At 45.7% G+C, this 27857-nt stretch overlaps 1 protein-coding gene across 1 annotated transcript in view; it reads right to left on the bottom strand.

Moving 5' to 3' along the window:
- Positions 1-406: 406 nt before the first annotated feature.
- Positions 407-27857, bottom strand: part of pex14 (peroxisomal biogenesis factor 14) — a 36402-nt gene continuing 8951 nt past the window's right edge. Inside the window, exons 3-9 of the mRNA XM_057042014.1 lie at positions 21243-21327; positions 15451-15576; positions 13123-13208; positions 11180-11282; positions 7635-7732; positions 3767-3858; positions 407-2415 (exon numbers count right to left, since the gene is read on the bottom strand). Coding sequence (XP_056897994.1) covers positions 1980-2415; positions 3767-3858; positions 7635-7732; positions 11180-11282; positions 13123-13208; positions 15451-15576; positions 21243-21327 — 1026 coding nt within the window. The 3' untranslated portion in view covers positions 407-1979. The remainder of the gene's footprint in view (positions 2416-3766; positions 3859-7634; positions 7733-11179; positions 11283-13122; positions 13209-15450; positions 15577-21242; positions 21328-27857) is intronic.

Below are 27857 nucleotides of genomic sequence, written 5' to 3'. Positions count from 1 at the left end.
CGTAACCCGAATTCAGAAGTAATAAAACCCAAAACAATGGTATTACTGATTTTTGTTCCTTTTGTTTTGAGTTGCTCATATGAAAAAGTGTTCTCCTATGTTTGATTTATAATTAAGTCAAAGTTAAATATTCAATGAATGCAAATATTGAGTCTTTTTATTACAGTTTCCTAATTTTACCTGCATGCATAAAAACTGCTTGTAGGGAAAACAAATTACACTTCAAATAATTCTGAAGTTCTTCTAATTTGACTGGGCAAATTTGTTATAACGGCTGATTTATGACATTTTTAAATATGTCACTTAATTTGTAGGATCCAATAAAAGGAAACAGGAAAACACAATTTATCCTCACCTTTTGTGACCCGACGTTCTGGTTTCCAATGAAAATATCAGGGCTTCTCCGTCAGATAAAATAGAATTATTTTATTGACAATCACGATGGAAATTCAACAGCTCACAGAGACAGATCAGCAGAACTACAGTAGTTGAGGGGAAAAAAGCGCGTTGTGTCAAATCTATTAAATAAAAACAGTTTATTTTACAGCATTATCTCATTTTATACAACGATGAACACATCAGCAATAGAAATCACTGCCGAGATCGGCGACCGCCGACCTTCGCGCTCCGAAAAACGGCGCATTAGCCTCGTTTAGTGGTGGACTCGGGTTAGCTGGAGACAAAGTGACTCATTCAATAAGTCAAGCATTCATTTATTACTTTCCTTTTCAATCATGAAACTTTAAAAAAAACAAAAAAAATTTCCTTCATCCACCCCCACTGGGAAAAAAAAAAAAGAAAAGAAAAAGCCGTGATAGAGCTTCTGCAACTTGCATCCATGGCAGCCTTCTGCGTCTCACTCCGGCTTAATTACAAAAATATTGGCGCCGTTTTCTGTAAAGATTACTCACTGTAGGAGGCCCTACGTAATTTGGACCGGAGGGTTTGTCACGGAAAAATAATCCAATGCAACTGGGCTTTCTGTATTAGATTTCCGCTTTTAGCCTCCTTGACATTTCAAGCTGCATGAACTAATACATCTGTTATTTGTTGATCATTTGATTATTAACATACTTCACAAACCGAATCAGCCGCTCTGCTGGAGACACAGATACGGCGCAGCAGACGGCCTGGGCTCTTTTTTTTCCTTTTTTATTATTATTATTTTACTCCTCCACTGCCGGGCTCAAACGATGCGCCGTTCAGCCCAGGATGAAAAAGAGGAAAAACATTTATCTTCCCCCCCCCCTCCACTCCTGAGCGTGCTGACACCAGCCGCGGAACAAAGCCCGTCATCACATTCTAATCTCGAATTTCAGGGCTTTTATTTCACCCAAATGCCACCCTGCTGGCCTTGTGAATTATTGACAGAGTGACACCAATGCGAAAGGACACATAAAAGAGGCTAAAAGCTTCGGCTCTGGTAGAGCTTGTCCTCTCCTATTGCCGTCAGTGGGAGGGGGGGGGGGCTGCTAATGCCGCTCTGAGGAGACCGGAGCACCAGCATATGACTCCTGACCCGCAGACGCACTGCAGACGGGCTAAGGTGAAGCTGCGGCTTATCTAATCTCATCGTGGAAATTAAAAGCGGTGGGTCGTATATTCGCTGAACTGCGCGTGTTCTTTTTTTTCCCCCCGGTGCTTCTGATGTGACTAGAACCCTTTCAAAGAGACGTCACGGCTCGGTAATTGAATCGGCATGTAGTCATTTAATCTGAGCGGTGAAAAGTAAATTGAGGTAAGCTGTGTCAAGAAGACACTCCAATATTTGTCAGTTTAGCTTCTTCTCACGCCCACGCTCGCTGCTCGGCTCGCCGGAGATTAAGATGTTGGAGAAACGAGTGGAAACAGACGGAGACGGCGGCTTTAAGAGCAGTGCGAGCGGAGAGAGGAGCGGAATGAGACAGGAGCTGTCAGTGGCTGAGGGAGGAAGGAGAGGAGCTGTGTTTGGAGAGGGGCCTCCCTTTTCTTTTTTTTTTTTAATCCACCTCGCACTCGCTGCTGGCTCCCTCGGGCCGCCTCAGTTTGTCCACCTGTTCATTAATCTGTCCATCACCACCTCTCCGATCCGGCATGCTCGGGCCGTCCTCCTCTTCCTCTTCCTTCCCGCATCCTACATCCTCCTCCTCTTCCTCTCCGCCCTGCACCTCCATGCGGACCCGGTCCTTGGGGTCCAGCGCTGCGACGAGGCCCGGGGCCGCGGCGTCTCCGTTGGCGACGGGGGCGCCGTCGGGCCCTCCCATCGCGTCGCCCTGGTGCCCGTCTTTGACGGGGGAGGAGCTGGCTGACCCGTTACTGACGGGGGAGATGTCGCTGCTGCTGTTGGCCGAGGGCGAGTCGGGCGCCGAGGCCGTCTTCAGGGGAATCTGCCACGAGGGAATCTTGGGAAGATTGGGAGTGGACGGGAACTGCTTCCTGCAGAGAAGGAGGGGAAAGGACGTGTGAAAGTGTCCTACGACGTCATCGTCCCTCACCGACCACTTCAGGAGTAAAAAACAAGCCTTTCGCACCAGCTTCTGTTAGCACAAAGCTCCGTATTTGACTAAGAGAGACGTCCTCCAGATGTTCATCGCACCTGGAAGGGAGGCGCTGAGAATTCCCCTTTTTTCCCGTTTTAACATCCGCCGCAGCTTTTAAGATAAAACAACAACGCTGAAGCATAATGCCTTCAGCTCTTTGTGGTGATGAAAGGGGGAAAAGAGGCTTCCAAGATGATTGGAATCATTTGTTTTAACAGCAGAGACAGATGGCGACACCCAGCCTCGAGTTTGTGATTCCAGCCTTTGCCAGAAAACTCACTGTGAGAGTCACGAAGGAGTCAAGAAAGCAAATGACAAAGGGATTATTGCTCATTAGAATGTACGAGGGGAACTAAACATGCTCAACTAGACAGTTCTGAGGCAATTTCCATCCCCGCCCGCCGTTTTGTGATGTACCCTCTTACTTGGGGCTTCATTATGGACACTGATACATAATCATGCATGCTAATGGGCCCGACGGAGCCGGGCTGCGTCTGACTAGATTGAGGAACAAAGCTGGAAACAATGAGGGGACGTTCGGCAGCATATTACTGCAGCCTTAACGCGCAGGAGATCAAATTTGATCCTGGCAAAAACTAAAAAGCGCCAGCGGATCCAGAGGCAGTTCTAAAGGCCACGTGGATGGTTTCTCATCTATACGTGGGCTCTCAGAAAGGGAGAACAGCTGTGGCAGCTCGACGCGGTGGAGGCGTTAAAACAAACCGATTTTCAGCCTGAAACGGTGCAGCAGACAGTAGATGAAACACATCTGAGGTGATGATTGTGCGACGAGTGCATGAGCCTGTAATTAACTGCGATTCTTTTTTTAAGATGTAAACATCGCCTGCACGCCGACTCTTCCTTTAGAAGAGGCTTCTGCCTTCCTCAAAGCTCTGACCCGAATTCTAACCATCGCCACTGTTGTAAAATGAAACTTCTTGCAGCTTCCTGGACGACTTGTGCCAGACAGGAAGCAGGCGGGCCTTTACCTGGATTCAACATGCTCACTCTGCCTCCCGCGCATGTTTCATGTGGTGCAATCTCCCAAAATAGGAAGTGTGAGTTTAAGCGACAGTTGAAATGGATATGAAGGGACCATCTGGTCAAAGCTGATGTTTACTGTTGTTCATTGGATCAAATAGACTCCATCCTGGAACTGCCTTTGAAACAGCGAGTTCCCGCCTTTAAACAAACACACCTCTGCCCCGTCTCATGATGGCTTCTGGGTCCTGAAATGACGTTTTTACCTGCCAAGCAGCAAACCCTTCAGCGAGGCGATCTCAGCCTTCAGCTCTCCAACTGTTTGGTTGTCCAGGATGCGGCTGGTTGAAGATGCTGCCTACAAGACAGCCACAAATGAAACACTTAATTGTTCCTCTCACCCTCTTAAACACACACACACACACAAACACACACACCTGCGCCATTCAGGTCGCGTGCAGCAAAAGTCAACACGGCCTTTTCAACAACTCTTATGTGCTCGGTTTCACAACACAAACTATTGAAAAAAAAGCTTTGTTCGGGGGTAAAAGACATCGGCCACAAAGTAAACAAATATGGCAAATGCAAATGCTGAAAGCCCGTCGGACCGTCCGTCACCATGGCGACCCGACAACTGCCGACCGCCCGTGACAGAAAAGAGGACAATCAGCCCGCCGATGGTCACCTTTGTTGGCCTCGGCTGCGCGCAGAGTCCAGTGGGTGCAAATCGAGCTGTTTTTACATAATTTTCTTTACTATCTAGAACAGATCAGAGCGGCGTCCGGTGTTTTGGATAATGACTGTACCTTCAACAATGGCCACATTCATGAAGGCAGACCATAGCTTAGCACTTTGTTTTGTTCTTTTTGTCTTTCATCAAAGGCGTGTTATCGCACACACCGGTGTGCCGTGAACTAGTCCGGCGCATTTGAAAGGCAAATTGGTGCCAAAAATCTGTCTCGGCAGCACTTTTTTTTAGGGATAGGCAGGACTTTGACTGGGAGCTATAAAATAACGAGTTCTGATAAAGAGAGAGAGATTAAAAGTGGTGCGACAGGTAGAAAACTGGACTGGAGGAAGCAATTCGCATGGTTCAACGCCCACTGGTCAAAGCAAAAAGTGTTTTGGGGGCGTTATTGAATTTGTGTTATGTAAAACAACAGGCTGAGCTGCTGACTGGACCAGCGCCACGTGAGCAGCAATCAAGGTCTGACTCAGCGGGTCATAGGACGAAGCCTCACAGCCCAAAGGGTGGCTGCTCCAAAGTCCTCCGGCATGAGAATCCCTCCTGGACTGTGGGAATTAAAAAGCATTAAAAGAAAAACACGTTAAAAAAATGGCTGATTTTAATCGGCTTGCACGGTTCAACGTATTTTCCTCTTAAAGGAGAACTTCCTCCTTTCCTGTAATGAATAAGTTGTAGACAAAGGTGACCTGTGACAAAGCGTCATGTCAGGACATTGTGTGCTGATTAAAGGTCTCGGGCCCAAAACTATTGATGTGCATAATTGCTCCCGCTTCACAGTCCTGAATAAGAAACACAAACGTGGGAGAGAGAGATGGAGCGAGGGGGGGACCGGAGGGAGGAGAGGGAGAAAGAGAGGGATAAAAGCGGAGTAAAAACTGTAATTAAGACTCTCCTGACTCGACAGTGGAAGCTTGTTAAGAAACGTGGACCCCCTATCGAGGGCAGAGGGATAACTTGGACGCTTGCGCTTGTAATTAAATCTAAGAGAAATTAATTGAATCACATCTGAAAAGGGATCAGACTCATTTACAGTGAAAGGAGGGAGGCAGAGGAGGAGAAGTCACGGAAGAGCGAAAAAGAGGCAATGAGGGGTAGGAGGGTTTTTTTTTTTCTTTTTCCTGTAAGGTGGGGGCTCTTATCGACTCCTACACCTCTCTGATAAGGAGTTGTAGTTTAAGGTGGCGCTCTGGCTGGCTGAAGACACTCTTATTACAGCTGCCACCTCATTAGAACCATCTTAATCCTTCGCCTCCCAAAGGCACCTGGATAATAAGGCTGGATTTTTGCTTCCTCTCTCTTTTTTTTTTTTTTTTTACAAATTAATTGCTATATGAGCTAAAAGATTTCCAGGCACGGAATTAGCTGAAGGAAAACGCCCGCGGTTCCAAATGAGTTTGATACATACAGGCCATCTCGCCGCGTCGCCTTTGACATTGCAAAATCCCAGCGAGGCCGGCTCGGCTGGGGGTGCGACTGCGCCGGTTCTCTTTCAGCGAGACATAAAAAAACAAAACACACACGTCTGCATAAATGTACATTATATATTTTACAAGCAAAAAAAAAAGAAAAAAAGGCAGATTATCAGCTCCAGCAGCCGAGGACGGTAACGCATCTGGCTAAATGAAGATAAATGCCTGTGGACCATTAGCAACGAGATAAGATCTTTAACAAGCCTTGTTTAAGAGTGTCTGAAGGCAAATTAATTCACAGTTACTCCGCCGGCAGACAGTGCGCTTTCGTGTAATGCATGTATATTTATGATGGAATTAGTTTCAAAAGGAAGTCCCCAGTGGAGTGTTTTTGAGTGGAAACACTGCTACAGTGCAATTGATTTCACTCTATTTATGCACTTTCCCGATGGCGGTTTGTCTGGCGCGAGCGTAGCGGCAGTTTCTAATCTTCTACATGGTGTCTACTAATAAAGGGAACGATCAGTGAGCTGAGGCAGCGGGGCAAACGTGGTTAAAAGGCAGATTTGTAATGATAATGGAGCAAAAGCACACTCGGCTGCTGAATCGCGGCGAGGCAGAATTTATCCCTCTGACACAAGTTTCAGAAATAGACGCGTGCATCACCGGCGTGCGTTTTCAGTGTGGACATGAGTCAGTCTGTCTGAAGCCACATCCATAATGAGGTCCCCGGCTAAGGGACGGTAAAAGCGGCGCGCGTTTGGGCGGCTTCCAAAGCGCGCAAAGTGTTTTCTTAGCAGCTGAGGAAACAGAAGCCGTCCATGTGTTTCAGGTTAAAAAGCCCGTTTCCACGCCAAGAGGTATAATTGCGAAGCGTGGCACACTTTGTGCAGCGTGGCGAAGCAAACCCCCAAAGCCGCAAGCAGCAAATGATAAGTAGCTCGCCGCTTCCAACATGTGTTTCTCGTCAAACCGCCTGGACCTGAAAACAATTTCCCCAATTTCCCCCCCCCCCGGTTTGAGACAAGAGAGGGCCGTGTGCCGACTCATAGGGAAAATTTAAGATCACCGCCGTAGCCATAAAGCAGACTTTATGATTTGTTTAATGGGTGTTTTGATGTAAATTATACATTTAAACACGAATGCTGTCCAACAAGGCACTCATACCAAATGAAGTAGACACTATTTAATTCCATCTGTAATTTGGAGATGACAAATGAAAAGGGGAAAAAAAAACAAAAAACAAAACAGCGGTCCTTCATGCAGAAGGCGACTCATTGTTTAAAGTGGGCCGACAAGAAAACTTTGGATAGTTCTGGCGATGGTGTACTGGGAACCCCAAACATCCCAAAATCCGTTACAGACTCCGAAGGCCATCACGGGAAGAGCGTCACGTTGCTCTTACTGGTTTGTGCCGCGGCAGATGTGTCGGCATATGTTTTGCTGCGATATCCAGATGCTACAGCGAAACACTCGTGTGGTTAACAAGCTGAGGACATAAAACATTGGCTGGGATTGTCTCTTCCAAGGCCCTTTTTTTAGATCCTGGAGATCATAAAGCGATTTATGGGTGGTGGTATAAAAAGCATGCAACATTTAATCCAAGCACATAAGTTTCAAGAACAATCGCTCTGCCTGGTTCAACTGAAGGCTTAGAAATCGGAGCAGTTTATAAACACTGCCTATAAAACTCATGACGAGGAGAAACGACAATATGGTTAAGATTATGGTCCCATGATGAGATGCTCGGTGCTGCTCTGCAGCTCGTGTCTGATGATATACAACCTGATAGGTCGTCTTAGGTAGTTATGACTCAGGGCAAGTGCGGAGAGGCCTCAAGTGCCCCTTTCAATCCTCCTCATCGACCAACAACGTTGTTTATTAGCTCCTCAGCGACACTCAAGATATAAAAACTATGAAATAAGATACATTTTTAAAATACAGTTACATCTGATTTAAGTGATCGAGGGAGGTTACCTCGGCCGCAGACAGTTCCCGACTGAGCTCCTGGATCTTCTGTTGCTGCTGGACCAGGAGCTCCTGGATGGAGACCAGGGTCTGTTGCAGCTGGCTTACTGTGGGGACAAGGGGGGGCGTACAATGTCGTAAGTCTGCATGATAACTTTGCTTTGATGCCACAAAACTCAACATTTTTCTTTCCGAATGTGATAACAAGAGCCGAATGGGACTGAGCCTGTGTCAGTGAACAAAGCTGTCCTCCTAGAAGTGTAATCAAAGCTAATACCCGGTAACTTAAGTCGCAGCTTTTTGGTCCGAGGCACTGAGGGTAGAGGGTGCGAGAAGGGGTGGGGGGGCACATAGGATGGAGATATTAATCTCTAGTGCCTGAACTTAAATCAAATAACAGTCTCCAACCTTCCATTATCCACCCAGACACTGCCTTCTAATGCATCTTAAATCCTCAAACGATCAACAAAGGAAAAAACAAGCCTCTCATTTGGGAGGAGGCTGCCAGACAAAATGTCCCCCCTAATCCTAATAAATATTGTTCTTTTTCCATTGACTTTGAAGATTGAATTAGTTCAAGTGTTGGTGTTGGACGAGGGTGTATGATTTCAAATAACACCGGGCACAGTTTGTTGCCCCCTGCTTCCAGTCACGCGTGTATTACCAAACAATGCATTAAGTTTCCCCGAGCTGATTATATTACAGAAAACCAATAAACATTCATATAAATCACGGGCGTGTAAAGTGTTAAATCAAGCCTAATAGGATTAACATCAACAGATATTGTGGCGGCCCGCTGCTGAGGTTGTCAGGCCGATGGTTAAAAGCCTGAGCTGCAGCCGGCTGGACGGGATGTAGAGAACCTTCCTCCCGCATTAACTCGGGCCAGGACAAAAGGTAGAGTCAGGCCTTGAAGGCTGCGTTTCTTTTGAAAAACCAACACACGCGCGCACACACAAAATATTTGATCTTTCAAAGGAGCTAATATCTTGTAGTGACACCTGTGTTTAAATGGGTGGAGTTGTATCAATATGGGTGGGGTGCTGAAACTTTTGATCTTTTCATACTCGCAGAATCCTACGGGATACGAGTATGAGCAGGATTACTGGTGGGGGGGGCAGAAAGAGCGAAGAGTTGGAGTCTGCTGCTCTGTTTGAGGCGCAGATCGCGAGCGGCCTTATGAGAAGAGCAATTAAAATCAAATCGTGCAGCCATCTTGGCTTAAATAAAGGTGTTTCTATGGCAGGGTGTGCACGGTAAACCCAAAACAGGCCCGATTAACTCTGCCTCCACGTCACCGGGGAACAGCTTATCCAGATGTGCGGGTCAGTCCGCCAGCCTGTAAAGTTGCGCCTCCTCAATTACCGCTGGCACCGCTTTTCAGCCGCTTCAGCAGTCTGGCCGCAGAGTTCACTTCTCCGTAGCGCCGGGGTGCTCGACAAAAACGCCTTCCTGCGTTGATCACAGACACCGAGCCAAGAATAATGAAGCGGGCGATGCTGGCCGGGCATGAATCGGCGACAGGATGACGGGTGAGCCCCGCAGCTGCTGCGGAGGATGCGCGTTGTGAATTTCGGTGAATTATTCAATAAATACTTCGACGCTATGTGCGCTACATATGTCCGGCCCCGACTGCGTCTGCCATGACCAGCTGGCCACCAATATGGCTCCCGCTGTCAGAGAGTGGCCAAACACCCAGGCAATTCCATTACAGCCTGGGCGCGCTGAAGAAGTTCCAAGATCCGTTCATTAATTGTCTGTGTGAAGTTGTAGGCAAAGCATAATGGGAGTCAAGGCCCCCCCCCTACTCTCGAGCTTGTGCTGGTGAGAGGGACTAATGTGCTCCTCATTCAAAAGGAGACATCACCTCATTGCGCCCGGCACTAGAGAAATACATGAACTTTAACAAAAGGGGGGTTCAAGCAATTGGCGGCACTGAGGCAGGCGGTCGCTCGCTATTACTCGGCGCGGCGAGGAGAGAGTGAGCGAGAGGAGAAGGAGGAAGACAAAGGGGAAGCAGAAGGAGAAAACTCTCAGCGTAATTGCAACCCCTCTCCCCAAACTGTTAACTACAACAGTCATTAACTGTAACAGCACCTTGGCTACTGCAGTCATAGCAAATTAGTCCCCCACAATGACGGACGAGAAGACCTGCGTTTCGCCTCCGTGGAGCACGGCGCGCATTGCCGGCAAAAACCGGAGGACGCGGCTGTGACGTCCTGGTTTTTACCGACAAACAAAGCAGGATTTGCAAAGTGTGTTTGCATAGTTGGGACAAAATGACCATAAAAGCGCATATATTTGTTAATCAGATTCAGGTTGGCACACCTCGCGTGCAATGGCACAGATGCTGCCCTGCGTCTCCCCGCGTCGGCCTGAGGACAATGGGACGGGTGTGACTGGATACAAGGGCGGCAATTTTTTCCATTTATGTTATAATGATCTCTGACAGGTGCACTAAAGGCAAACACTTTATTTGTTTTAGTGGTGATGAAGGAACAATCAAACAAAGAAGGCTTCTGTTTAAACTTGTAATTGTGTCTGTTTGCCAAAGGCATGAGGGTATTTGCTGAAATTCAGAGAGAAATTAAGCAAAGGACAACGTCTTTTCTCGTGGCTCATAGGAAAACCTTCCTGGCTCCGCTTCCTTTTATTCAAACAGTCGGCTCTTTGCTTTGGAATTCATGCTGATCGTAGCTTGGGGCCGTTCTGTGTGGAGGGCAGGGGGCTGTACCTTCCTCCCTTTTTCCCTGGTTTCCTTCGTGTGTGTGTGTGTGTGACGGACCCGTGACCTGTCCAGGATGCGTCTGTCCCCGTCTCTCATCTGGTGACAGCTTGGTTAGGCCTTGATGAGCAACCTTTCAGAAAAACAAGTCTCCAAATCCCTTTCCAGAGTTTTTCCCGAGACCCTGACACGCTGCTCTGAACTGAAGATGCCTATTTTCAACAGCGACCGACTCCGGTTCAACACCAATGCTAACAAGACCAAACTTTTTCAAATTGCCTCTCTCATTTACGCCTCTCTGGATTTTTAATTATCCTGACAAAGAGCTCAGAAAGCCACTTCTCATCCCCCTCTCTCCGAGCCTGACAGCCAGGTTGAGATTCCTCACCTGTCCAACATGGGAGCTGCACCTGTCACCGTGCACTTAATCACACTAGGGCCAGCGCGGAGCCCAGACGCCGCACAGCGCCACTCCGCGCGCACGTTCGCACACACAGAAGCGCGGACACGCGTGGAAAAATTAAAATGAACTTTCTCGCCACCTATGGGGGAAGTAGAGGGTGGATGGTGATGATGGTGGGGGCGGTGGTGGTGGGGGGGAAGAAAAGTTGTCATTTTGCAACTCCTCATTAATATTCCGAGGTTAAGAGCTTTTCAGCGAAACGTAATTAATTGAGCCCGGGCCTGACAGTAAACAAGCAATTTCAAATTAAAGCGAAATGACAGCGGCGTCATTTGTTAAAAACGTGCAGGGCCCCCCGATTTTGGCGACAGATAAATGAGGGAAAATGTTAAGGAGGGAGAAAGTGATGAAGATATTAATCTTCACCTGTCTGTGTCAGTGTGCCACTCATTGCTGCAATGTTGTTCTCCATCCTCTGCAGATGCTTCTTGTCCTCTCGGCTGCCCATAATGAGGGGAAGGATGTATTTCTGCAATTAAAAGCATGGCACAATATTACACTTCTCTCTGCCGGGAAGAGGCAGAAAGATGAGAGCAGACGAGGCCTATGACACCGTACCATGCTGCGGTATACGTTGGGATTCTGGACAATTGCCTGATTGTCTTACAGAGTTGATTAGATAAAAGCTTTTCAGCAGCGGTGCGTTCAAGAATCCCGTTCAAGTACATGTGCACAAAACTCCTGTCTGATTGAACCAGTGAGAAAAGTGGATATTGCAACAATTCACTTTTTTAGGCGCTTCCAAAGTATGACTGACAAGTATTTTTAGACCGACGTTTATATTTTCCATTGGAAAACAACAACAGGAAAAAAGAATGCAAAGATGACACTTTTGAATTGAGAAGTAAACAGACTGAACTGCACAGACAAAGGTACAAATGCAGCGCCTGAAACATATTTGCTATAAATTCAGCCAGAAAGAGACAGCGGCATGCAGGGAAAACATTATGGCAGGCACTGAAATAGTCTCCCAAAACCAAAAACAATGCAATGTTTATTGTCTCTCTGCCGCTAAATAAACAACTCTACAGAAATGATAGCAGGTCTGAGGGCCAAATGAGCATGTTTTTATCCACTGAATGAATAAAACCAGACGATGGGAAGCACGTGGCTCTTGTTGTTTCATTCTCAAGCTTGGAGCTGAGCTCTACAGAGCTCTATCCACACGTGTGTGATCCTGGCCGGCCTCGCTGACCTGGCCTGTCATTCAGAAATATCTGCTCATCTTTGTAGTGGCAACTTTGCATAAAGATTACTTCAGTGCGAGCAGCAGTGCCACCTGCGCCTGTTTTTCTCTCCAGCCAAGGTGGCACGAAGCCACGCGATCACAAGTAATAAACACTTTTTAGAGAAAAAGATTAAATGAGTGTCAACACGTGGTAATTAATAAGTGGGTTGCTGGGAATCTGCTGTTTACAAGGTGTGCCGCAACATAAATAAAGTGAGGGCAGAAGCTTGGGCATATGGTGCGACTGGCGCTTCTTGCCAGTGACATGACAGCAACCTGTGCCGTCCCGCCAGGGAATCCCGCTTCCCAGATGACCAGTGGCTGGTAAACACTGCTGCACCAAGGAAAGAAGGGAGTGGAAGAGCCTGGCTTTGCATCGGTGGAAGGCCACAGCAGGGACAGGGGAGGTGGAGAGGCTGAGCATGTGCAACAATGTGAAAGGCAGACGGGGTCAGCTAGGCAGATATGTAGTAGATGTGCGTTCTCTTCTTCTCTCGCACACATACGGGGGAGAACTGCCATCTCTGGGCGAGCTCCCGCGCTCCTCTAAAATGAGAGTAATGGCTTCCACATGCCACTCAGTCTGCTGCTAACAACCACTGTGGGATTAATATCACCGGGGAAAAGAGGCCTCGCGAGCTTATGTTGGAGGGCTGCTAAGCCTGTTAAAAACCAGAGTGATGTTTTTGTGAAGGATGTTGAAAATGGCTGTTGTGCTGCATTAGCAACTAAATTCGTTTGAAGGAAAGAAATATTCATGCATACGTCTCTAAGAGGAGCAGTGATGGGGAAGTTGAAAAGGAGTTCAAATGAGCTCATTCTCTGACATGAAACGGGGCGGGTTTAACAACAAGAGTAAAGCGGTGCTGTGTACTGCAGAGACACCTTCTAATGCAAAATAACATTAATCATAAAGCAGATGCCGTTGCTAAGCATACTAATCTAAAAGTAATATCAGGGAGACGCTGTGCTAACAAATCTAAGGATGCAGAGCGTAATGTATTACAAAATTTAAAACCGGAAAAACAAAGTCAATAAGGAGATATAGTCAAGAGGGCAAGGGAACAAGGATGCGACTTACTTTGTAGAGTTGATGGAAGCCAACAGCGATGCCCACCATAATGATGGTGAGGGCACCGTAATCCCTCCATCTGTAGCCTGCTGGGCCTGCAGAGGAAGACAAATCATGTGAACAAAGTACAGCGCTGACCCGCTGACTGATTTACTTTAAGTTTAATTCAGTTAAATGCATCCTTAAGAGAACACTTCCCACACCTCTGGTACATCAATCTGTGACGGACATGAAACTAACTGACCCAAAACAGTGCATCAACTCTACCTTCCTGCTGCGGGGGCTGGAGCGCATGCCTGTTTCTTTCAGTTCACGCGTCATAAGACCGATGGTTCCAACCGTCCTCGTGAGGCTTGCATTTAAATTTCTTTTTTCAACTAAGCTTTCAGATGTTGTCCTAAAAATGTAAGTAATTGCTGAGAGACTCAAGTTGTGATCCATTTATTGGGCTGCAGCTTTTACAGGCCGTATTTTAAGACCAGTTACATCACAGAAATGCAACCGAGATAGCTGTTTATTGCCTCTATCAATATGATCATCAGTATTGTTCCCGCCCATTTTCAACACGGTGACCCAACACAGAGCAAGTGTAGAGGACACTTCAAGTTTCTACTCACTCATATAGCTAAAGAGAAATCTGCGTACAGCTGATTGGTGACACCAGGGTAAAGCAGAGAGAACTATCACCAAACAAAACTTCCCAAAGGTGTATCTGCTGCCCTCTAGCCACAGTCTGCAGCATGAATATTAGCTCTCCCTCCTGTTAATGTTTTAGATGCTTTAGATGGGGTTCTTGGTGGAGTCATGTAGCATATGATGCCTCCAGCACCTGAAAGCAGCTGATAAGGGTATTTTTGGATCCAATGGGAGAATTTGGCCAAACATCTTTATCTTTGTGTCTGAGATGAGGTTAAACGTCAGGTTCTGCCTGCTGATGATAGTCGAGACAATATTCCATAAAATGCAAAATTACCAGGAAATCATAAACATTTGAATAAAGGTTTGTGCAGTCAATGTGCACGATGCAAAATACTGCAAATTACAGTTGTCGCATCTTTAGCCATCAAACAAATGCTGTAATAACTGAACTTCAGTTAAAGTCTAGAAATGCTTCAGCAAGAAATAAATAATCCTGATATTCCACAAGTGGATTAATTTCATGAAAGTTCGTGAGTGCTCCAGATGCAACATGAGATCTGCTGTCGTATCACACTCCACGGTCAATTTTCACTCGGAATTCCATTTTATTCCACTCCCTCAAGGACAGGCTTCATCATCTCCACAGCACTCAGGCATGAACTTGTAACCTTTAGTATCAAAAGAATTTTGAATCATTCCCCAGCATCCATATGGTAACCACATAAATTTGGGTCTTCATCAACATTATAGCTGCGATAGATTGTCAGCTATCCCAGAATACCGTGCTTTTGAAAGGCCTGGAAGTCCTTGGCACAGATGGTTGACCCTGAACGAGCCCCACTGCATCACGAGGGGTCTCCACTTGAACCCCCCCTCCCTGCGGTTAGGCTCTCTCTTCTTTCTCCGTCTCTCCCTTTTTCCCCTCGACCACTTCCACTCTGCCATCTTCCTTTTTTTATTTGGTCACTTAAGCTGTGGAACTGTAGTCTCCATCCCCCGTTTTTCCAATCTCCTCTCAAATTTATTGGGTTCAGTGGAGGCCTTCCTGTCCTTCTACCGTGTGGAAATAGAGATCAGAGTATCCATTACTTCGACAGAGATGGATGCGGGTCTCTGTGCACCGTCCCCATAACAAGGACATCAAAGGGAGGTAGCCCCCTCTTTTCAGCATGACCCCCCATACAAGACTCCCCGCTCTCACCTCATTATGCAGCTCCCTTATAGCCATTTTGATATAAAACCTCCACTATGGACGGAGAGCCACGAGTCTCCCTAACTACATGGCCATCCCATCAACATCACTTTCATTACAAAACATGAGATGCCAGGGGAGTCAAGGACAGTGTGGTAATAAATGAGGGTGGAATACATCTGGAATCATTGTCATGTGGGTTAAGCGTTGCGCGGACTTCATTCTGCATTGGTAAATCAGTGGACAGCACTCATAACCTCCTGAGGTAATAAAGCTACAGGCTGAAGTGTGGGGTCTTAGCTGGGTGAAAGCCCCCCCCCAAACACAACAGGAAGAGGCACGCATGCTCTTGTCATGTTCCCTGAATCTGTATTCACACATTTTGAACAGCATATGTGTCTGTTATATATGTAAAGGAACAATTTGACTTGTGCTCAGGTTTAAATTAATAACACCAAGAGCGCCCCCCACCCCCCTTCCCCTGTGTGTGAGTGATTGTGACTCACTGTGCGGAACTGGAACCAGCTGAGCAGCGTGGACCGGCTGTGGGAGCCCAACAGGGGTCAAGGGGAGGACTTCTTCTGTGCTGCCTGAACGCTGGATGGCCAGTTGCACCTCGTCATCCGTCAGCCCTGAAACAAAGATGGTCACCTTAAAGAGGCTTTAACGGCTGCGGGTGAATGGCTCTCCAGTCATAATATGTGTAGATGCACCCAAAGCCCCCCCCCACCCACCCCCGCACAAGTTTTAAGTAGAGTCCATTCAATCTTCCCTCTTCTCAAAAACACATTTTCATTTTATAATTCAGAGAGTCCACCGAGAATTCCGGTTTCAGGGGCATCCGTCTTAGGAAGAAGGTGTAAAAAGGTTCAGACAATGAAATCTATTAAGTGCCACCAAAGGCAAAGAAAATAAGAGTCTGTCCACCTCTCCAGTTATATTTCCCAGGTGGAGATTTTATACACCGCAGACGGCTAAAATGCATTATTTTAATTTCTTCATTGTAATGTAAATGTATTACATAATTTTGCAAATGCCAATATAATTTAATCTTCAGATCTTTTTAATGATTTTAGTGATGATTAAATTGCAAAAGGCTCCCTGATGGAAAATCAGAAGGGAAGAGATAAAATAAAAATCTAATATTAACACATCCTTTCGTGGTAAGAAAGGATTTTATTTCAGGCGCCATGCGCTGCCGTGGCTACGAGTCTCCTCTTTATGAACATCTTCGTCTAAAACCAGGGAAATGATTACAGCTCTTGATGGACGGCACTAAAAGCTTACATTAGACGGCCAGTGTTTATTGTTTCGGGAAAAATCCAAAATTCTCTGCTGAAATATGAGAAATCTCCATATTATAAACCTGCTTAAGTAGCTTAAACAGGTTACGACAGTCTAACCGCTCCCTGTACCAACAGATCAACATGGTGAAGAACTGCTGTGATGATTTACCGCACTGCTCACACAATGAGGGGGGGCGTCCCTGCCCCCACCACCGTATTTAACTGCTCCGGGGACTTTGAACGGCCATGAAAATGGTGGAATAATTGAAGGCAAGCGCTGGCCGGCCTGTCGTCTGCCGAGGGGCCTGAGTGCCAGGAAGTGGCGAGCGCCATGTGCCCAGTTTCTGCAGCGTCAAAAAAGCAATAATGTGTCCCCAGACTCCAGATTCATCTGACCACAGCAGACTGCACGGTGGCAGACTATTGAGCGAGGGGGGCGAGGGCTCCGGTGGCTCCCGAAGAGAGGAGGCGAGAACGCGCTTCGCGTTTTCCCTTTCACCTTGAACTCTAAAGCTTTTTAAATCTAAAATAATTCACTTTCAGGCCGCTATCAACCTTAATGTATGTACATCTTAATGGCTGATTGCTTCTTTGATGTCGTTCATGCAGCCTTGCGTTAAAACAAAATACATGGAAATCCCCAATGCTGTTTTCTAGTCAAATTACTGCTCGGTAACTTGGTGCTGCGCTCTGATATGTGAAGACAACAACAAACGAAAGGAGCCTTAGATCCACACAAACAGCGGACAAGGCGGAAGTGGAGTTTTACATATAAAAGGGAAAGGAAAATAAAGGAGGTGTGAAATTTATCGCGGCTTCCAAAACCTGTAGAACGACCCCTGGACCCTCGTTTGAGATCGACCTGTGTGGAGATGAATTTTCTTAAAGACATAAATTACACCTAATGATGACACCGTAAAAAAAGCACAATAATGGAAAGCTATTCTGTATTTCATTATACTGTATTATTTGGTGCACCTGATACACACACAGTGCCTGTTTATGAGTCACCGTATTAGCAGATGCTCAGCCAAAGCATTTGCTTTGACCTTGCCATTCTCATTGGGGCATGAAATTACGGTGCTGGCACCTCGATATTACAGCTATAAATACTGTAAACTGCATATCTGGGCTACGTTTTCTATTGTCTTTCAACATAAACCTGATCGGTATTTATTTAAAGGAAAACCCATTGCTGGTCGCGTTATTTACAGCTCTATTTTCGGCGGCTCATATTCCCTGGCTATTTTTTAAGGGCAAAGAGGGAGCAAGGCTCTTACGTTAAATCTATTTTTCCAATTCTGGCAATTCTGAACTTTATGGGTCAGCACTAAAACTGGACAGCCAATTATAAAAATTGCTTACTAAAATATTTTTGGTGGTAAAAGGTGTTGTCAAGAGTTATTCCCACTGTTGGTCTGAATTATCAAATTGCCCTTGGGTGAAAATTACTTACATTTTAAATATGGTATTAAAAGCACGGCCGGGGTCATAGAGATGGAGGTCAGTGGTTATTGAAAGTACGACTTCCTGTTTCTCGTGTTGTGCTCGCGAGTCTGTGTCACCACAACTGCCCGGGGAGGGAAAAAAGGGAATGACCCAAATAATGACCACTCTCATAGAGTATTCATTTATGTATTAAAAAGGGAGCTCTGCTCTCATTTCCCTGCTTTATCGCCTTGTAGTGATGACAAAGTAGGCAAGGCCTAGGCTAGGTGGCGCCGTGGAGTAATTTATAACCACATCAATCCCTTCGCCATCTACGCAGGCCTTGGTCATTGTCATTTTTGTCCGAGAGGTGAGCCGCATAACCCCACTTACAAACGGCATCCTATTAATATCTGGGATGATGAACCTTATCCTTCCTCTTACCTTCAGAGCAGGTATGGTAATACCCCAGCATCCTACCTGTGTTCCCCGTGACCCTCCCTCACCAGACCTCCACTCAGGGTGAAACCTATTAGCATTATTTATTCAACTCAATAACAAATGGCAAGATATAAAAAAAGAAAAAAAGAAAGAAGTCGGGCCATGATTCACGTGTCACAGACACAGGACGGCCTGAGCCCGTTTCTCCAAATTTACCTGCCGTGTGGCAGCGGCGCTCGAAGGTTCTCCGCGTTTGCTTTTAGCCGTTGGCGTAGCGTCGGCAGCGTGGCCGGGGTCAAAGTGACATGTTAAAAGCCCGAAAATGCTGTTGACTTTGTCCAGAGAACTTTTCTTTTGTAATTATGCGTGTAACCGCTAATTGCCTGGGCTAAATGGTGGCGCCTTAATGGGACCTTAATTGTAGAGAACATAGATGGCACAATTCACTAGATGAGGAATTATATTTCAGTCAAACACAATAAAATTTAGTTAATCTTGAACAAGGGAAATTGCCTGGAGATGGATTTAGGCAGAATTCATTTGCCTGCTTCCCCTGAAAGGGAAGCAACAATAACCAAAAGCTAAAACCTGGGGGTTTAAAATCTTGGTTTCTATTGCATCTAAGTGATAAAGTTTCGAGATTTCAGATGGTTGATTCAACAAAGACTCGAGGAGGGCAGCTCCAAATATTAGACTGCATAATTGCCAATTCACGCGCTGAAATTGACAGTTGAAGGAAAACAGAAAATCCCATTTTTCCAATGAATATTGAAACAAACCAGACTATTAAGATCCCTTTAGAAAAAAAGAGCGTGTGTAACCAGAGAGGCACCCTTCGCTGCAGATTAGGGCGCAAATGCGCAGGGAAATAATATGCGGGAGCGAGATTATTGCGTAAAGATTCGGCAACACGTAATCAAAGTAGGCCCTATTTTCCTCTTCATCAGCTGTCCAGCGTAAGTAGTGGCAGCAAGAGGAATCCAATTTAAATTCCACTCTGCTGGGAGATGGTATTGTTTCATTTTATGTGTGCTTTGACATTTCTGCCTGTGGATATAGAATAAAAATCCACAAGTATTTACATAAATATGACATTAAACTGTATTAGAAATTAAGACCCGTACATGTGGTGACTATGGGAGGAGGGGGGGTTCCTAGAGCAGGAGGTTAAAAGTATGCACGCCCAAGTATGCACGTAATTGAAATTGTTAGTATTTTGTCCTATATTATGGGTCTTTTCTTGGACTACAATGAAGTTTTATTTGAAATGCTTTTGTCGACCAAAATGACCAAAGTGGAGCAAAGCAGGTAAAGTAGTGAGGTTATAAACCACACCAGTGGGTCACCGGGTCACCGCCGGCCGGGCTGTAGCCTGGAACACGCAGCAGGCAATAAGATGGGAGGCTGCTATCAGGGGTAACTCTGGGGGGGGGACTCAGGAGGGCTGCACCACTGCAGGTCCTCTCAAACCACCATTACTATCCAATGTGCAATTAAAAGTTGCACATTCTCTGTTCTACTCAACAAACGTGAGTGCTAAATAATGAAAAGGGATTCACTATAAACAGTTCTTTCGTGCAGGCTGGGCCTGTTTTATGATGAAAGTAGGTGATGCATGATTAATACGAATGACATCTTTTATTAAAGTACTAAAATCAAAGAGGAAAACAGAACAAAGGGCTGTCAAATAAGCCTGCTGGAGACATTAAGTCAGTAACAAGACACATAAACTAAAATCAAAGCTGTGTACCTACAGAATTCTACCTAAATCGTCACAATCAGCATGTGATATCTGCCTGTACATCTTCATAAGATGGATTAACTCATCGGGGGGAGTTGAGTCTCCGCAGCCGTTCATCAACAAGTGCGCCTCCACTGTTGAGGAGAAGCCATCTCTGGGATCAGATCAGCCCCGTACGCTGCAGCGGGGAGACGAGTACGATGGCGTCTGCCAAAACCACCCCGGGAAAGAATTTGGGATGTGCAGGAGCAGAGGAGGAGGGGAATATGACATCACCGCAGCGTCCAGCTCTGAAAGGTTTCATTCACTCTCCCAGATCAATGAGCTCATGCAAACTGGCGACTCCTGCGTAGATCCACGGTGGGTCCATCTTTCCAAAATACCCGTACATTAAAGTGTCATAAATATTTCACGGGCCCTAAAGTGTGTTAAGAGCAGCTCCGCTTGGCGGAGTTTCTGACAAGGCAGAAAACTGAAAATAAAGAGGCGCTCGGCATGACATCATTCCTGCATTGATGAGGCTTTATCGCATTTGAGGGGATCGACGGTGGATTATGAACATGTCTTAGCTGTCAATAATGAGACGCGAAGGCAGAGAAATTTCAAAAGATATCAAGAGTCATTAGAGCCACATGAGACGTGTGTAGTAACAGCCGGCAACCATGGATTTGGTTTCAGGTTACCTTCCCCGGTCATGGAGCTTTTAGGCTCGTTTTTCACTGTTTGGCCTCTCTAATGCTGCAGGCAGAGTCCCTCAGCTCGCCGTAAGTACAGGACTGTTTTACAAAGAACCGAAATAAAAACACTCAACGTTAAGAGTTTATCTGAGGTAAAGTCACATGCCCGCTCTCTACATATTGCATTAGACTGGCTTTGAGCGATATGCGGTGAAACGCTGCACATTTTCCACCACCGCATTATATTGAACCAACTTAAATGAGTTTAGGGCAATAAAGCAACTTTTATTGCTAGCACAATATTCGGCTAGGTGTCAGAAATAATCTCAATGGGTTGCAGAGAAACTGAAGAGCCAGCAAGCGTTCACACGCAAAAAATACACGTGCTGCCTTAAATTTACGGTAACGGACAAATGAAGCAAAGGGTTAAAATGCTGGGAGGCAATATTGATAATTCCACTGAAAATGCGGAGGGTGTTTGTCAATATTAATTTTCCTGAACCCAAAGGAGCATCCTAACTGGTGTGTCATTTATTCACAGGGCCTGAATCGTGTACTCTGAAGCCAAATCGACCCCTGTCAGACCCCCGGGGCAAAGAGCTACAGCTGTGACCTTTGACCCTCACACAGCAATGCCCCCCCCCACCCCTTCAAAGATGACATTGAGCACCAAAAACCTGTCGAACCAACACACGCACCGTGATGGTGATGCAGCTTTTTCTCACCTTTTTTCTTCAGGAAGGCTCTTCTGGTGGCCAGCGGACTCTGACGCACCTTCGGGTTCTGGAGAAATTTCACAGCAGTGTTAATCTAGAAGAAGAAGAAGAAGAAGAAGAAGAGCGCCGTTTCAGTTTGTGCAATGGAAGGAAGCGAAGGCGGGGTCGGCGTGAATGCAAAGTTAAAAAAAAGGCTCATTCCGAATAGAAACTCATCCTCCCAACATAAATGGATTCCACTTAATATTTTCTTCCGAGACCCCGCACCCAGCTGTGAGGAAGTTAGACCACCTGACCACTTTCCAGCTAAATGTGGGGAATGACCAAATCAGCAGTTATAAAATTAGCCCATCAAGAGTGCTGGACAAATGGAGGATGGAGCTTAATTTGCTATTACGCTCTTAAAGACAAACTTCCATTCTTAAGTGGGCAGTGGAGGAAAATCTATACTTAATGCAGAGGTGATCATTTGTATCTAATAACTTGAGAATCCTAGGCTCAAAACTTCTGTAATTCTTCCAGTTAAAAACCTGCCGTGATCAAATCAGCCGGCCTGGATGTCGTAATGACTTGAAACGTTAATGCACCAGAACATTAAATAGCATCAGAACAGCAGTAGTTTTAAGTGCACGGCATTCATCGATTCTATTATGTTTTCCTTCGAGATGCACCTTAATTTTCCACCTCGGTTTGCGTTTCCAAGAATTGGAGCAAGAGAGAGACAAAAAAAAAAAAAAGAGAGAAATGAAAATAGGTCTTCAAACGGCATTAAAACATAAATTTAAAGCGGGCGCCCTGAAGTGGCGCCTGCTAAAGCAGATAAATATGTAAGAACGGGGAGAAAGGAGAAACGCACTGCAGGCGAGGTTTAGATGACTTATTATCGCACCTGTGGTCCCCGTGATTCAATTGTAAAAGTCATCCCTCTAATAGGTTGAAAGGTTTTGATTACTCTTCTTTTCTCTTAGTGTTGAAAGATACAAAGTGATTGAGAGTCCTGCCAGTGGTAATTCGTTTTGGGTAATGCATTGCATATAAGATGAACCCGTTTCAGTCCAAAAGATTTGCAAACTTGTCCGAGACGAGAGGAAGGCGTGGCGGGGGAGCTTCCTCTCGTTGACAAAAAGCGGCTCCGGAAATAAAAATTAAAACTCAAGCTAAATGCCTAAAGACGATCAGTCAAAACACAGCGCTAACAAAAAGATGCACAACTAAGCCAACAAGACTGGGCGACAGTAAAATCTTATTCTAATATTTTCCCAGAGTGATGTGGGGGCCTGTGTGGGGCGATGATCTAATAGAAGAGGAATATGCTGAATGGGCACACTGTGTTTGCGTGGCCTCAAAATTTCAATAGCACAACACAGTCAAGAAATCGTGTCAATGCTAATCGGCGTCTCGGTAACGGCGGCGGCTAGCTGGGCGGCGCATTAATGAAGCATGTGTCCATTTGGTTAAAACTGCAGTGGTAGATCTTCGGAGAGAGGAAAAGTGCACTTCTTAGCAGATGACATAGATGCTTTGCACAAGTTCCACCCAACATCTCAATCAATTATAACCACATTGTGCAGGTTTCAGTCTTGTCTTGTTATTGACTTATGGATCAGACCGGTTATAGTGCTGGGTAGCATACAGCTGGGCTTTTAAGGGACTGGGATGCTTAACTACACAAGAAAATAGGACCGGCAGAGTAAAAAAGTAAATACTAGAACGCAAGAGTTTCCTGACTTAAACATACGAATATTCTTCGCTGAACAACAATTAGTCTTTTCCCCTCAAAGCTTCAGTAAAGGGCTGACTGCTAATGCACCAAAGTGCTCCATATTAAGAGCAATAATCTTTACAAACCAGATAGCCAATAGAGTGTCAGGTAAAGCTGGAAAAAGAGGTGAAAACTCAATCATAGGAAGAGATAACATTAACCAACACACTTAAAGAGAGTGGAGTTGATGAACGGACAAGATTACAGCCATGTTATTGAGTTTGAATTGGACAAGACTTTGCACTGCACTTGCCTGAAAATTACCATTGTGATGCCTTGAACTGTGAGAAATGAGGGCAAAATCCAATTACGTTCGAACTGCATGGTTGGGCGCCTGAGGGAATCCGTGTAACCAGTTGTACATATTTGCTGTAACTAGCAATAGCACTTAACTACCACATACATAAGACATATGGAAGTACTGCAGCCAGTTCCAGATCCGAGCAGTTGGAATCTTCACTGGAAGTGCTGACATTCAGCAAGAACCTGTGTTTAAATAAAATACATACATATTTTTTTTCATTACCTCCACAGAGGAGGTTGTGACAGTAGCTGTTTGTGAGCAAAATGACCTTAAAAGTTAAGAAGTTCAATTTAACCCTTGATCTTCCAAAGCTACAGCAAACAACTCTATTATGTAACCATGTACAGTATTACTGCCGGGTCCAAAGGTCAAAATGCAGAACAAACCAGGTCCTCGGGATATTTCATTCATATTTTAGCTATTTTTTTCCCCAACATGTGCATCTGGTAACTCTTTAAAGTTGATTTGACATTGTGGAGCTCACATTCATCATTTTTGTTGGACTTTTAACAAGTGCGTGTCGTGAAAAATGACCCCCCAGTCCTTAACCCCCATCATCTATTTCATGTGAAAACACAGTACACATTAGATTTCGTAATGAAGACATTCTGAGAGCATGACAGACCTTAGGTTAGGTGTTAGGGCGCAATGAAGGAGCTAAAAGGAAATCATTAGTAAGTATAGGATTCAGTCTCAGTGTGAATCAATTCATTCCAAATTGCCCTGGTCTGTACATTTGTGGAGAAGTGCCCCTGATATAATAACAAACCTGATAGACACGAGCAAAAATTACGTTAGGCTGGGCTCAAATTTCCCCCCAAACACACATCAGGAGGGCCAAAAGTGAGAGAAAGTGAGAGAGGGCGAAAAATGAAGCTCTATATTAATTTGGTGCTTCCGTGGACGCTTTGCTGTGAGGGGCGGCTGTCTTAAATGACTTAAATGGACGCCTTTGTGATACCAGACCCCAGCCAGAAAGAAAGCCCTAATGCCATCATTGTGTTTCCTTGATGCAGCTAACAGCACTTTTTAATCTTTTTAAAGCATCCTTCTAATTGTAACATCATTCCCTCGTGATGCGACCTTTAGAGGAGGATCCAGGGTCTCGTGGGACCAGCTGTAGGAAACTATTGGCCCCGGCAGACATCAGAAAAGACGTGCGCGCGAACTTTGCTCGTCGGTGTGCAGTTGAAACGGCTGCTACCTTCCTGTATTTTGGGTGTGACTCACAGAGACGGTAACGCGACTGAAATGACGCCTCGCGTAAAAGAACAGAGGGTTGACGACAGCCGCTCATTAACTTTCTGTTCTCGGTGCGTTGCTAAAGTTACAGTAAGTGAAGCCACACTGCCGTTCTTTCCCTTCCTCATAATCTCCCCCAACGGTCAGTCGAACCGTAACGTTTGCAATTAAAAGGTCAACAATTCAGCAGATGAAAAGGGGTCATGGAAAACTCCATTGACATTTGCTCAGTGAGCGTTTAAAAATAACACGCGGCGCTCTGTGGCTGTCACTTTTAGAGGCACGCGAAGGCTGCGAACCTGACATCAAACGTGCATTTTTTTGCTCTGCTTCTGTGAAAGGGGGAGGGCGCTGAACGGAAATTAAGCTAAAAAGAACAAAAAGGCAAAGACCGCGGCTGGAACCGGACATGTTTTCCGCTCAGCCACATTTCCATATCAGGGCTCAGAAGTCATATGAGTTGGTGGAGCAGTAAAAGAGAAACTGTTAAAACAAACAAACAAACAAACAACGAAGACGTGCGTGCTGATAACAACCGTCGAGGTTTCTCTGAGATAACTGCTATTTAACCCCAAAGCCCGGAAAATCAAAGGCAGGAGAGAAAGCATCCAAAGCCAGAGCTGTCACTCCGACACCCCCGCGTAACCAGCGAGACAAATGATTGTTAACTGAAGGTTATCCCCAGCAGGTTGCCCCCCCCCCAGAGCTTCCCCCAATGCCAAAAGAACAACAACTTCATCAACGGCGGCTCACTTTCACCCGATACCGACGAAAATATTTACAGGGGGCCGCAAATTCCTTTTAATTCAGGTAAAAGTCTAAAACCATGAGTCTGAGAGATGAGGGTCAGCGGAGATTCACCCCTGGCACTTTAGCAGCGGGGGGGTGGGGGTGGGGGGGCAAAACTACTTAGCCACCACAAAACACTGCAGCTCCTTCTCAGCTGCAATCCAGTAATGGATACTTCCTCAGCTCCTCCATTGGTCAAAATGTTTTCATACAATAATTTAATTCAGAAACACATTTACGAAGCAGCAGTAATCAATTTTAATTAGTTGATTTTTTTTTTCATTCGCATAAAATTAATGTACTGACATCGATCTCCTTTGTTCTTTAATGCAGTGCCTCTTTCCTGTAATTTGAAGCTTTGTTTTTTATTTTTTTCCCCCCTTTCTGTATCAGTCAATGATGACAGTCTGTGACGAGTAGCTCCGTGAGCCCCTCAGGACGCCGCTAAAGCATTCGCCATCAAGCTTCTAGCGCTCAAATCTGCCTCCAAAAGCCTCTGAATGGGACATAAAACACCAACTTTTCAATAAAGAAGCAACCTGCATAACAAGGCACCTGCTTGCTGATATAAATCTACCGTATTTTCTGGACTATAAGTCGCACTTTCTTTCATAGTTTGTCAGGGGTGCGACTTGTACTCCGGAGCGACATATATGTTAAATAAATACATTATTACAGAATCTCACATGTTCGTTATTTTCACACTGACAACCACAGGGGGACACTCTAGGCGTGTGTACCTGAGGAACGAGTTCCTTTAGTGACGCAGAAGAAGAAGCAGTGCTTCGTCTATGGAGTTAGACTTGATTGTCTGGTAAACTTGCTCGGATGTTCTTTATGCTATAGTTATCTGAATAACTGTTAATATGTTACGTTAACAAAGCAGACACGTACTCAGTTCGTAGTGGATCATGTAGCTGAATTTGTTACGTTAGCATACCATAACGCTAGTCCAGTGCGACCTATATATCTATTTTTCTTCTTTATTATGCATTTTTTGGCTAGTGCGACTTTAACTCCGGAGCGACATATAGTCTAGAAAATACAGTAAATGAAATTGTATTCAATCTATACAAGCTAAATAAAATAAAACTCTAGTGATTGTGCATTAATTTTTAGCCAGATATATAGAAATATGGCATTTTTGACCTGAAGAGCCAGAGTTGTTCTAATTTGTGTGAAAAGTTGTACTTCTATCACTTCTTCGTAAAGCCGTGTGATGGTCCTTCCATCATCGGGGCCCCACAAGCCTCTCACATTCAATTAGTTGATTGAGGCAAAGCAGAAGCGGCAGCGGCGGTAAACAACGTGGCGCTTGTGTCCGAGCGACACGCCGCAGAAGCTGTGTTGATGTCAGAAGAGGAGCCGCCTCCGTCAGCAGCAACCTCCGGTGACAAGCCTATCCTCCTCTGGAGATCCACACTGCTCGCTTCGCCGGGACAGCACGTGCGCACGCACACTTACGTGCGTGTGCACGGGTGTGCAGACAGAGCTGGGTGAAGTTGGCATCAGTTGCGTGTGCGGCTCTTTTCAGCTTGCCAAACTAATAAAAAGGCGCAGCGATGCTACTCGAGGTGTCTTTTTATTGATCAAACTCTTTCTTGAGTGCAGATTTGTAGGCTTACACGGCCGATCCAACACATTGTGACATTCCAGTGACATAATCGCGGGTCAACCCGTCTACAGTCAATGGGTTCGACGTGCTAATCGTGTGTCTTGGATCAGCGATTTCACGGTCTTCAAAGGGGGCCAGGAATTGGTGGCGTGACCCCTCTGTGCAGGGTGACACCTCTTTTCCCTCGGAGTGCACCAGAGAAAAGGCCAGGAGAAGGTTCGTATGTGGGGAGAGGTGTCAAAGTCTGCAGGCAGAGCAAGAAGCCAGGGAAGATTAACATCGCCATCTACTGGCCGACGCTGGAACAGGTGGCTGCTGCTTTACCCTTGCAGCCTTGTCTTTCACTGAGACCTGTCAGAAACATTTAGACACACTTGCCAAGACAATGGGCCACACATCCAGAGCAGCAGAGAGGTCCGAATGAAATCACCGTCAAAACCAGGGAGGAAACTTGAGGCAGTAGTTTTGGTGAAAGAGAACAGGCAGAGTCTGTTCCTGATCACGCTAAGTGACAGAGAAAAATGTTGGCTAATTCTGCCTTTCTGGAGGCTCCGCTGCCAGTAAGAATTCAACTGTGAGGGGAGGACGAGCAGAAAAAGAGCGCGGCGCTGACAGCATCAGAACACAACACTCAGCAGGGTCACAGAAGTAGCAGTTCTCTTCCTTCTCATTTACTCCCAAGACAGAGAATATACAAACGCGACAGCTCGTCAGATCCGATGATGATTCCTCGTTTCAACCTTCCAGAGCCCCCCCCCCCACACACACACACACACCCGACTTCCCCGGTAAAGTGACTAAAGGGTGCCCAACATTTGGTGTAGACGGACCATAAAACACTCCGGAGGTGGGACAGAATTCAGAATTTGCCTGATGTGCGACTTTAACTCAAACCATCAACGACAGGCGCCT

Source organism: Takifugu flavidus, chromosome 8, assembly GCF_003711565.1.
Source record: "Takifugu flavidus isolate HTHZ2018 chromosome 8, ASM371156v2, whole genome shotgun sequence".
NCBI lineage: Eukaryota > Metazoa > Chordata > Actinopteri > Tetraodontiformes > Tetraodontidae > Takifugu > Takifugu flavidus.
This window is presented reverse-complemented; position numbering and strand designations above follow the sequence as displayed.